Genomic DNA, 12,228 nt, shown 5'->3' with positions numbered 1-12,228 from the left:
GATAGCGTTATGGAAACGGTGACCCAATCCGAAGCTGCACGTCGCCGGCCGGATCTGGTATCTGCAAAGAACATTCCATGATTCCACGGATCGTCGTCATCACCTGGTTTATCCGCAGAGCTGTCGAGTGCGGTCCACGACAGCTGCCAGTTTGCTGCGTGACTGCATGCTACGGTAATAAGCTGCCCGACCAAAGATTTGAGCTGACCACCTCGATCCTCCTTTCGCGTTGTGCATGGTCGAGATCAAGACCCGACTGTTTGCCGGCATGGTGGCAAAAGCAAGCAAGCTGGCCACGGAAGGCTTCCAGAAGCCTTCCGCGCTGGTCGGTTGCGTGGGCCAAGAAAACACGGGACAGGGCGTGTGGTCGCATCTCAGCTGCTTGCAGCCCAGCCGACGCAGCCAATCCAACAGGTTCCGTGTCTTGAGATGCGGTGCGACTTTGCAACGGAGAGGCCGCGCCCGAACGCCAGACTCGGAAGGAGGCCCGAACCAGCCGAGCATGGCCATTCTTTCCATCAGATTTCCAGAAAACACTCCAGATGACGAGCCGCTCCTGCTCCTCGTCTGTTGATTCTCGACTCCACCTCTGTTCGGCGATTGAGTGTATCCGTATTACAGTTAGACTCAAATGTCCCATTCGGAGCCACGCACATTTATTTGCATGTATCTTTGCATCCACCGTCATCGCTGCCATTAATGCCAGCATATGAGCATCCCGCAGAACCCTTTTCCTGTCGAGATGACCTCTCGCCGCGGTTCCACAGCCAAGCTCGGACAGTTCCGACCTCATCCAGCCGCAAAACCCGGAACGGCGCGAGTGCCACCTTTCATCGACTGATGACCGACTTTATCCACTTTCCCCAGCCAGGACGAGGTTCGGTGCCGGGTTTTCTCATCCCTCGCCAAGGAAACGAAAGGAGCTGTGCGTTTACTACAGCTTCTCTGGTGTGAACGGAAAGAATGACGGATGAGTTCAGCCACGATGACATGGACCAACCGTCAATTGTTGCTGGTTGACCCCCACGTATCTCCTCCAACAAAAACATCCGACTGATTCTTCCAGCTTGGCCTTGCCGCGAAGCTCATCATCACAACAGACCACACGTGGAGCCACAGGTTCCGTCCTGCCTGTTGGCCAAAACAAGTCCGGTTGAACCCACTCGTGTGTGGGGCAGACCAACCACGCATCCTTTTTGGCGGTTCAGGTGGGCGACTATTGCCCATTAATACCGAATCGAGACCCCCTACGGATCCGTAGACTCTCCTGTTCTTGCTTGGAGATGCGGCTAACTTAGTTATTCATCAGAGGCTCTCCTTCTCCTCACTGTCAGAACAAAAGCGGATGCAGATGCCAAGCTGACACAGCTGCGGGTATCTCAAAATAGCTACCACAGCATGTTGGGGAACGACGATCATGACCTTGCCCCATCCTGTCCCCAACGTCGATGACGATCATCTGCTCTTTCCGCACAACCCGAACACCGCTTCCCAGGGACCAAGAACCCGGCCTAGGGGCCCGTGATCCACAGCCATCCGAAAGAGGGCGGAGGATCTGGTCAGAGCGTTGGGCGTGTACTCAAATAGCCGAGGTAGAGAGGTATGCCCAACCATCTCTTTTTAAACTAACGAGAGCTTGCGTTGTGCAGTGACCTATCCCTGATATGGAGAAGTTTCTTTCCGTTAGGTCACCGCAAGGAGAGAGCAGATAACGCTATGAGCATCTCCTTGAGTTGTTTTCTACTCCCCCCATGATCCATCACCCCCACGTCCGGCGGTCCGTCTCAGATTGACGAGTCTCCCCTTCCCAATCCTACCCCCGGCTCCGCTCTGCCTTTTCCCAATGGTCCGGTTGGGTCACGATGTCCCATTCTCATTTGTCCCCTGGTCCCTTTTTTCTCGGCAAGTCCCACTGATCCATCATGGGGCAGAACCGTGGACCGTGGGCCATGGCGTAACTCATGATTGATGATGAATGCAGGAGACAGCTGTGTCCGAGCTGGGAATTGGGGTGATGGTGTGGGTTTCCTCCTCACGAGCTGAAGTACAGTACGCCGCACGCGTACAATACAGTGAACGGATACATGTGTGGACAAGACGTCGACCAACCTACCGTACACCACCCCCAGCGTGATGGGAACGGCCGAATGGTACTGTGGCATTGTGTGCCTGTTCTCGGGTGCTCCGAGCCGAGCCAGCGAGTTGGGCCGTCGCAAGGAGAGGACCAACTGCCTTGGAATTTGTCGAAGCAAGGTGAGAACGTAATGCTGCTCTGGTTGCTGTTCCCTGGCATTCCCTTGGAATTGGGGGAGTTAATGGTAACTACTTAATATAGACTGTAGCGGTCATCACCGTTTCGCCCAGATACCTAACTTGGGCACTTCATGTGCCCTCTTGTGGGTAGAAAGGGGGTGAGCGAAAACGGGCCTCCTCTCGAGACAACTCCCTCGGGTCGCAGAATCTGGACAGAACCATGGACCGTGTGCTCTTCCAGGGTTCTGAAGTCCAAACCCCCCTCACGGGCCAGGCGACGGAGTCTCGTTTCCACAAATGCGCTCGCGAATGATGGTCCCCATGTTGCCCGTGGAGAAAGGACGTACCTATTCCTCATACTCCCTTTCCTCTTCCGATGCGTGAACCTCCTCCCTCTCGATAAGGTCAGTGCCGTAACGGGAAAGAAAGTAACCAGGCCCTAGGCTGGGACTCCCCCTTAGCGCATGATATGAGTCGTACGAGCTGGACCATTCCCGTCCGTTTTGGGTTTGATCACTTATCCGTGCTCCCTGCCACTCACTCCCCGTTTGTCAATCAATCAAAGATGCCTTCCCTACACAGCAAGGTATCAAGCCTAGCCACACGACACCCGGGCCCAACTTGCAGGTAGTGCCGCTCTTTACGGTGTTAGGGACTGTTTGCCCGTCTCGTCCCAGGAACTACCTCTCTCAGGGTGAGCGCCGAGCGAATTATGGGCCCCTCATCGAGCCGATTATACCCACTCTGCGGCTCATACCTAAGTTCATGAAACAGCAGACGGACGGTACCACAAGCTCATTCAAATCGTCAAAGGAATATTGAACACTTCCCACTTTATCCCAAGTAACCTGACTGGGAACATCCCAAACATGCCTGCCTAAACCCCACCTCCAAACATAAGCCCAAGCCTCGTAAACCTGCGGTCTCCGATGGCGATAACCCGTCTCGTCTCCTCTGACACGCTCCTCACCGAGATGGTCAGGCGCTTCCCCGCCCGTCCATTCTCTATCGTCCAGTGCGACTCCAAGGTCCGCCTCCCAGAAGCCCGTGGTGCGATACCGGCTGTCGGGCTTCACCCACTTCCACGCGGGGTACCGGACCTGAAGGACTGCTGCGCCATTGTCATCATCATCATCATCATCAGCCCCATCGTTGCTAGATCTATGAGCCGGTCATCGGGGTATGGGGCCTGAAAACGGGGTGCCGTAGCGCCGCCCCGGCTTGATCCGAGTCACCTTCATCGTCGTCACTTGATAAGAGCCGATCGGGGTTTGGGGCGAACACTGGGAAGGAGAAGAACTGGAGGAAGACGCCACCGCTTTCATGGTTTGGCACGGGGAGCTGGGAAATTAGGTCAGTGGGAACCTGTTGAGGGGTCGGTTGTGGTGCTGGGCTTGAACTCGGGCCTGGGCTGAAGGCTGCTGTTAGAAGTTTTGTCGTCAGGAGTTCAGACAGTGTCTGGGGGATATTCAGGTCGCCTGCCACGAAGAAGGTGCCGAGGGACGTGGAGTCCTTGGCTGCAGAAAGAGTGCTCGGGAAGAGGAAGGCTGTGGTTATTGTGTGGACAATGGATGGACGCCTATGGTACAGATTGACGAAAACGCTGCGCTCGTCTGCGCCTTGAACGGCCGTTGCGAGTGTCTCGTGACGGTGCGTACGCGTAACTCAGATCGTAGTCTGGGGGATTCGGATGCGGCCGCCTAGAATACGAGATACATGTAGTCTGTCAGCGTGGAAAACTTGTAGGCAGCCCCAAGCTGGAAAGAAGGTGGCCAGGCTGTTAAACTTGGGCCGGCCAAACGAAGGCTTTGTGCTGTACCGGGTTGTGGTCCGCCATGATCAACATCAATCCGATAATCAAAATCTCAGGCAGCGACCTGTGACCGAATACATTGGTGCCGGTAGGGGGCAGGAGAGAATGCTGTCCAGCAAGTCGAATCAGCCCTTCGTCGTCTGCTGGGCGTCTTCTGGCAGGCCTGGCGAGGGATTTGAGAAGTTTGCGAGCTGGGCATGGTGGGTGGCTGACAGGAATCAAGGCCTTCAAAATGCGAATTGGATAAATGGGAATGCAGCGCCCTGCAAATCAGTCCGTTGGTTCACATCGGCCAAGAGGTGCGGTGGCACACGGTATCTATCTACCAGCACCGATTTCCCCCACTCTGCAGTCGTCTTAGTTTCAAGCCAGATTGGGAGCTGTTTGTCTGAGTATTTCAACAGTATACCTCTCAAAAGTAGAGGATAGGAGATTAGTGGCGGTTTCGTAAGGTAATTAGCTTCATGGCAGCAGTCTGGAGAGGCACCAGGTAGACCACAAGAGCAGGCTAACGTCAGCCCTCGCAGCCTTCAAGCACACCAGCACCCGTCACTCGCCACTCAAAAGACAACTGTAACAGTCACCAATTCAACAGGTAGGTATCAATTATGCAGCTGTATTATCTTATCTACAGCGCGGGAGCAAGAACCAATGTCTCAGCTCAACAAGACCTAAAACCTCCTGAATCCCAATAAGTTAATAATCCGTCGGCCTGAGTCCATCCTGGACTCCCCAATGATCAGAGCATCCAGAGCCCAACAACAGAAAGACGTATTAAACGCTAACTCGCCGCCAGGGGTATCAACAAGCCTGAACTCCAGAAATATGAATGCCAAACCGCCCGCCGTGAAACGAAACCAAGGTAAACCTACAGACAACCATGATGAGACCCATGCTCAGTGATTACTCTCCCCTGTTCAAACTCCGCCATACCGCATCGCCCGCAGGCACCAAGACCAAAAACCCGGACCTCCCAGTCCGCCACTGTATCCGTCCATGTCCATACCAAGTCAACCAGTCTGCTAGCAGCCGGCACACGGAAACAACAACCACAAGTGAACCCTTCCCAAGAACACGAATGGAATGTTATGTTCAACGATGCAATGCCGCAGAAACCCAGAACTCCGTGCCTTGCCCGTTCTTGACCAGGCCTTCTCTTTTTGAACGCCGCAGAGTTTTTGTTGTACTCCGTTGCGCTGTCGAGCGATTAAATGCAGAATGCCAATCCGATGTATGAACGCCGTCGCCGGTCCTGAAATTGGACTGATGCAATGTGGGCGTGTGAATGTTGGACGCGCCGTTTGCCGGCTCGTCCCGTTTTCTTGCTCCGCGGATGTCGCCTGAAAACTGTGAAAGGGTTCCAAAGTTGAACATTGCCCCTCGTCGACTCAGAGAGATAAATGCGGAAGGTGAAGGTGATGTTCAAGGTCGGAAGAAGCGATCGTCCAACCCCCCTGCTGTTATCGAGAATGTCGCGCGAAGAATGTGAAATAGTTTCAAAGTCGAACGTTGCCCATCGTCGACTCCGAAGGTTGAATGCGAAGGGTGAGCATGATGCACAGGGTCAAGAGAGAGTGGTTATCCATCCATCTGGTGCCCTCGAGGATGCCGTGCATACGGGAAAGTATGGCCAGGCTGAATGTTGCCCATCGCCGACTCGGAAGATCATGTGAAGGTGAAATTGATGTGCATGTTAGGCAGAGGGGATCATCCATCCGTCTGCTGCTCTCGAGAATGTCTTGTTAAAGGGGAAGATGCTCCGAAGTCGAACGTTGACCATCGTCGACTCCGACGGTCAAGGTGAGGGTGAAGCAGGTTTAGAGATGTGATCATCCATCCATCAGTTTGGTGTTCTTGAATATGTCGTGTGAGGGAAAATAACACTCAGATGTCGAACGTCGCCCCGTCGTTGACTCTGATGTTTGAAATAAAAGGACGGATGTGATGTAAAAGGTTAGGAGAAGCGGCCGTCCAGTTCGGTTTTCGTTGTCGCATGTCGCGAGCAATGTAGGTTCCTGGGTCCGACGCCGCCATCGTGAACTCAGGGTCAGAAGAGTCTAAGTGGTGATGGATGTTGAAGGTTATGTGACTCTTGCTGATATAGCAACCAGATTCTTTCTCAGTTGCATGTCATGTAGACATGCCCGTTCCAAAGTATGACGCCGCCCATCGTCAACTCGGATCACGGCATGTGTTGGAGTGGGTCAGCCACCGATTCAAGCGTGCCCTACATGGCATTGTAGGGGAGGGAGGCTAAGAAGCATGTCCTTTCGCTGGTATTATCCAGATCAAGTTCGACCGGTATTTCTCAGAACGACAGCCCTGCCCTGGCACCCTTTACGAAGGTCTCCTCGGTGTTGACCGACTGGAGCACCATGATAGGGAAGGAATATCAGAGCGAGGCTGTCGAACACCCGGCTGCTTCATAACCGAAGTCAGCGATGGGGTAATGATGGTTGCTCGGCCGTTCTCTCTGAGGCGAAATATGAGCAGTGGTAGACGTGAACACGTCTTCAAGAATGCGGGCCATCGATCTCGGTCCGTCTTCCTCCAGAAAGCAATGAGGAATGTGTCATCTCCTGCTAGAACCCGTCAAGGCTGAAGTCGCCCTTGAACCCTTCATTGAGAAGCATCGCTGCCAGTCGTCTTCGCTGCAGCGTCAACTCGCGCTCCGTGTATGTGAACCTGGGGTTCAGGCCCAGAGCCATGCACATGGCATTCGTGACGGTAAAGACGCCGCAGTCCCAGCCGTTGGTCTGGCGCGGGCCTTCGTAATCGACAGCGCTCCAGTCAGCCTCGACAAATTTGTCTTCAAGAATAAAGCGCACGAGCTCAAGCAGCTTGGTCTTGACGCTTTCGTCACCGCGGCCCCCGCGCATCGAGTCAATGTGTGCGACGGTCCGCTTGTCGGGTCGGATCACGGCCAGTGTCCAGTGCGACTGCGCGCATATGGGAATGAGGATGGTGTCAATGTTGAGGAAGTTTGCCTTGCGAACACCAGCTCTGCGCAGAAGGCGACCGCATGCACCTGCGCCATTGGAGAGGAGGCGGGGCCAGAAGTAGGATGTGAAGGCGGCGCATTTGGGCTCCTGGTCTATCGCGCCCTTCGCTTTGTTGATGTAGTCTGCAATGTGCAGGATTGAGCCGATGATGACATTGTCATTCAGCCAAGCAGTGGGCGGGAGGAGCTTCTCTTCGAAATCGCGCCTGGTAAGGGGCTGGCCCTCGAGGGTTTTGACGAGCTCGGTCTGCGGGTTCGCATTGGCAGCACTGGAGACTCTAAGGTCCCAGTCGCTGGGCAGGGGAGTAATGAGCGGACGGGTGGGTCGTCTGAGACCAGTGAGCGCAGCGAATTCTTCGGCCTCCCGCTGGCGCCGGGCTTCTTGCTCACGGCGGCGCTCTTCCTCCCGCTTCCTGCGCTCCTCTTCAAAGCGTCGCTCTTGCTGGCGGCGTGCTTCTTCCTCCGCGCGTTTGCGCTTCTCTTCGGCACTTCGCAAGGCAGCAGATTCCAATTCTTCTTTGATCTGGCGATCAATCTGCAGCTGCTCAAACTTTCTCGTGGAAATGTCGAGTTGGAGCTCGAGATCATCATCTTGGGCAAAGAACTCTTCGAGCGAACTGGGGCCCGGTTTTTTCTGGGCAGGCTTGGGGAGTTGCTCCTCCGCCTTGGCGCGCATCAGCGGGTTGATTCCGGGACTGGACGTTGCAGGGCTGTTGGTGTCGTCCGCGAATAAATGAGCTCTGCGCTGGCGCATCTCGGGAGTAGAGGGTAAGGGCGGGAGCGGAATCTGCACCATACGCCGCCGAGGGGTGAGTTTGAGGTTTGTTTTCGTGCGGTTCTCTTTGTCTTCCTCTGCCCGCTTCAACATGTCATCCTGCAGATCGTTGAGGAAGCCGTCGTATTTTTTGGCGTGATAAGTCAACCCCATCTCCTTGTCATCCCTCTCCAGTGCCTCAAGGTTGAACCGATCTTCGAAATTGAGCGACGGGTTGCCGTGGCGGTCCACGGTTCTGGCAGCCTCAAATATGCGAATTGAATGCTCATCGCCGATGATGTCTGCCTGAAACTTCGGTTCGACAATCCGCGCTGCTTCCTCTGGTGTCATGATTCTGGAGGGAATATGTGTGGGAGGGATAAATTTGTGCACCGGGTTGATGAAGGACAGCTTTTTCTTCTTCTCGGGGGTCGCGACGTATTTGGGTGACGTCGGAACGTGCCACTCCTTTGAGGGCTTCAAGATGCCTTTCCGTTCTGGCACCAATTTGTAATAGCCAAACCGGGTCTGTGGCTGCCAGTTTGAGGTCTCTGGCTCCGGGAACTTAAGATCGTAAAGCAACGGGATATCGAATTCGTCGGCGGGGATCTGCTCAATGGCTGAGGTCTTGTCCTCGGGGAAGTGTCCGGGCATGTTTTCGGTTGGGTCGCGCTTCTGCTCGACGAAGCTGGGCAGCATCTCTTGTTTGTGGATGGCATTAGCATCAACAATCATCTGGCTGATGGCCTCAAGCGTGGGTGTGTCTATGGTGCACACGGTGTTGAGTGAACGGATGAAGCTGAGGAAAACACCAACCACCCTGGCGGTCAGTCTGAACGTGGGGCTGCCCAAGGGCAGGCGACGGGGCGGGGCAGGGTAATTCCTCTTCAGCTCCTCCAGCTGATCTTGGTTGTAAATCTGTTGGATGAGCTCGATGCAACATCCGAGATGCTGCTGATACACCTTCATGGTGTCCATCCACTTCTCAGCCTTCTCCTCATCGGACTCTTCCAGCAACATGGGCCCAAACATGTACTCTCGGTATTTGTGAACGCCAATGCTGGTTGCGACGTCTTGACCTTCTTGGATCTCCGTTCGGATGGCTGCAATTGATGGGGCGAGCATGATGGCGTTGTTCTTGACGCACTCGTACTGAGTGACGAGAACGTCGGCCAGGCGCTGGAGATTTTTGAAGCCGATGCGCTTCGTGGGATCGTCAGTCCAAACAAGATTGTCAAAGGCGTCGTCTGCGGGCTCCGAAGTAGACTGCTCGGTAGGTTGCACTGGGACTTGGCGTTTCAATCTCTTAACAGTGATAGTGCCATTGTCGGCATCTTGCTGACGGGTGTCGAGGGCTTCATAGGCATCGCTGTAGAGTTGTTCGCGGAGCGTGCCGAAAACGGTCATGAGAGGGCTGCCCATCGTTAAGACGGCACGGCTGATGATGCCGCAAGCCTGCGCCCACATGGACTGGGAAGGTGCCGGAATCCCTGCTAGAGTGATTGCCTGTGACTGCTCCTCCTCGTCTGGGCTCGGTTCGATCGATGCAGGAATGACTCGGTCGACGCTCTTAGCGCTCTTGGCGCTCTTGCTGCGCTCTGAGTCTTGGTTTCGCGAAATCAGGTCGATTCCGATGTCTTCGGCGGAGCGCTTTCCGTTGAAATTGATGAGATTCTGGTAGACGGCGTGGTAGTCTTTGTTGCCGCAATTGCAGTGCCAACGGAAGTCGTCCTTCTTCTGGAGGACGCGCAAATTCTTGTTCTTAGAACCGGCCAGGTAAAAGCGCAGGTGGCCGACCGCGGTTTCCGCCTCCTCTCTCGAATTGTAGATGTTGGGCGGGCCGCACCAACACCCTCTCATGTACGAATCGTTGCGGAGCGCGATCCACAACTCTCTAGCAAACTTCCCGTCACCTTCTTGCTCGCGGCGCTGCTTGAAGAGGCGAGTCTCGCTCCCGGGGCTCTTGGGGGCGCGGGGGGGCGAAATCGACGGGCTTGCGTCGATGAACTTGGTGATGTATCGGGTAAACCGGCTTGGGGTTCTTGGGGAGGCGTTCCTCCTCCCAATTCTAATGGCGGTGACCCGCGGGTGCTCGGGCGGCGAAGACGAGCTCGGCAGCGGGGCGTGAGCGTATGGGGTTGCCGGGGCGAGGACAACCGGGGGAGGGTAAATCGGCCGCCGGTCGACCGCGCGAAGGGAAGGAGAGGGAGTCGCAGCCTGGGCCTGCTCCTTGGAGACGGCCTCGAGGGCGGTGGTGGCGGAGGGAGGGCTTGGTTGTACAAACTGCGCCCGGGAAGCTGGGGTGGCCGGGTTGGCCCAGGTCGAGAGCGCGCGCACACTGGATATCCGGCAGGGTCATGGTCAGCCATCGTTCCTTTCTCAGTAGTCGGAAAGAGCTTGAACACGTAAGGACCATGGCTTCCAAGTCAGTCATCACCAAGGGGATATCACCACGTACAAATTGGTAGTGCGAGTCGGGATGCCGCTGCTGCTGCGGCGGCGAGAAACTCGGGCGGAATCGCCCAGGCACGAGTCGGTTGTGAAACGCAGCCCACGGCTATTTCGCGTGGTGCGCGGCGTTGAGGCGGCTTGGCCGGGCATCGTCAGTCGTTGCTTCTTCACTTTTGTGGTGAAGAAGGAAGGGAAGCCACGAGTCAAAAAATCGTGGGGGTTTTTTGCAACTCGCGGCAGGGGAGAACAGGAAGGCACGACGCGGGGCACAACGCAGCGAGGAGGGAAGGTGCGACCACGACGTCGCCCAAGCTGGCAAGAGCGGCGAGGGTGCACCTGTTTTGCGCACAATGGGATGAATGACTTCCACCCCGATGCGAACAATAGCACACTGCGACCACACAAAGGACGGAACACAGGTAAATATGTTCCATCTGTCTCTCCCGCCGACAAGCTTCAAAAGGATGGAAGAAATATAAGATTTGAAATGTCTTTACCAGATCGACCAGCTGGACGACAGTATTTCAGATGCTTCTCCTCTCAAAATCAGCAATGGGGGTTGCGCATGTGGGAGTCCCGTCTGATGTGGATAGACTTTTTCTTTGATCGCGGGAAGGCGCAAGTCGGTCGGTCGGTGGGCTAGTCGGATTGTGGAGCCGCTAAATCGCGATCGCATCGTTTATCGCTTGTGTTGCCGTGGCAGTCAGCGAGATTCTGATGATCGAGGTGCTTTCATCCGAACACGCAGCCTGCAGTGCAGCAGGCGCGCTGAACAAAAGAACAACGGTGCTCCGCAAGACGACGACGTTTGAAGTTCCAAGTTGCGGCTCTGCAGATCTGGGGAAGCTTGGAGCTTTGACGTTCCTGCCGCCTCCCGCATTCCGCGGGGTGCCACTCGGCTACGGATAACGCTAACAATATTCAGAGCCCTGGTCCATGACTTCTGAAGGGACCTGCATGATCCGATTCGTCGGACCGTGTCAATGTCACTTGGTGCACGGAAGCTGCCTTGCGACAGGAGCTGGGTAGAGCTGTCTTGTCTTCAAGTTACCTATAAACTATACGTGTTCGGAGGTTCAATGAGGTGTTCAAGAGCAAGGTCAATTACAGTCAAATTCAACTGATTGCTGGCGCGTACGACAGTTTGCTTAGAAAACAGACATACCTTTGCGTTGCGAGAGTCCCAGGATACAGATATTGCAAGAGTCATCTTGGGCCCTTGGCTAAGATTAACTTCATCTGCCTGGTCTCACGATGATCATTGATTGAAAGCGAAGCTTCAATGACGAACTGAATAGTGTAGTAAAGAAGGAGCGCTTCGCTTTTTTTTTACAGAGCTTCGACGACAGAGTTCTCTCAGCAACAATTGGTCGACCGCCCTCGACCACGCGCTTACTGCGTATCACAGTACACTCAGCGTCCGCGTCCTTGTAAGTTCCGGAACTTCGCTTCACACCTACTAGGATGAACACCACTGTCAAGATATTAAACATCTCTGTTTAATCGCTGCACATAGCCGCCAACGGAGCTATGAGCCTTGCGGACGAGCCAGATTATCAGCTCATCGCAGGCTTCAACTTGGAGCTGATTCCTCGTCTCTATCCTCAGGTCAACTCACGCCAGTCCGCATCTCTAGAGAACTATCAAAATAAAGTACATCCAGGTATCCACAATGATTGTTACAACAGTTGGGAACCTTTAAATAGCCCCTTACTAGACGAAACGAGTCTCGCGCTGTCTGGTCAGAGCTTCAACATGCGATCCCTAAGTCGCAATGTCCCGAAAGTCGTTCAGTGAGGCTTTTTTATCCTTCCCGCCCTTTTCCCTTCCTTGCCTTTATTTGCCAAACGAAGCTCGCTGGCATGCCTGAGTTCAGTGGCTTGAACTGCCGGCGCTGAGGGAAGGGACGTGGTCTTGGTCACGCAACCCTGAGAATGGAAGGTGCGAGAAACTATA

At 54.8% G+C, this 12,228-nt stretch overlaps 2 protein-coding genes across 2 annotated transcripts; one reads left to right on the top strand and one right to left on the bottom strand.

Moving 5' to 3' along the window:
* Positions 1 to 2,822: 2,822 nt before the first annotated feature.
* On the top strand, positions 2,823 to 4,458 carry N657DRAFT_673897 (uncharacterized protein; the record flags this gene model as incomplete). Its single annotated transcript, XM_062795712.1, has 5 exons — positions 2,823 to 3,433; positions 3,727 to 3,811; positions 3,844 to 3,903; positions 4,004 to 4,266; positions 4,341 to 4,458. The coding sequence occupies exons 1-5, from the start codon at positions 3,183 to 3,185 to the stop codon at positions 4,456 to 4,458; spliced, it is 777 nt and encodes a 258-aa protein (XP_062644545.1). The 5' UTR covers positions 2,823 to 3,182.
* A 2,190-nt stretch (positions 4,459 to 6,648) lies between these two features.
* On the bottom strand, positions 6,649 to 10,422 carry N657DRAFT_636185 (uncharacterized protein; the record flags this gene model as incomplete). The annotated part of the gene is made up of 2 exons (XM_062791404.1): positions 6,649 to 10,159; positions 10,280 to 10,422. The coding sequence occupies 2 exons, from the start codon at positions 10,420 to 10,422 to the stop codon at positions 6,649 to 6,651; spliced, it is 3,654 nt and encodes a 1,217-aa protein (XP_062644544.1).
* Between the last annotated feature and the right edge of the window lie 1,806 nt (positions 10,423 to 12,228).

This window comes from Parathielavia appendiculata (genome assembly GCF_033297405.1).
Source record: "Parathielavia appendiculata strain CBS 731.68 unplaced genomic scaffold N657scaffold_14, whole genome shotgun sequence".
Taxonomy (NCBI): Eukaryota; Fungi; Ascomycota; class Sordariomycetes; order Sordariales; family Chaetomiaceae; genus Parathielavia; species Parathielavia appendiculata.
Note: the sequence above shows the minus strand (reverse complement) of the source record. Positions and strands in the feature narration are given on the sequence as shown.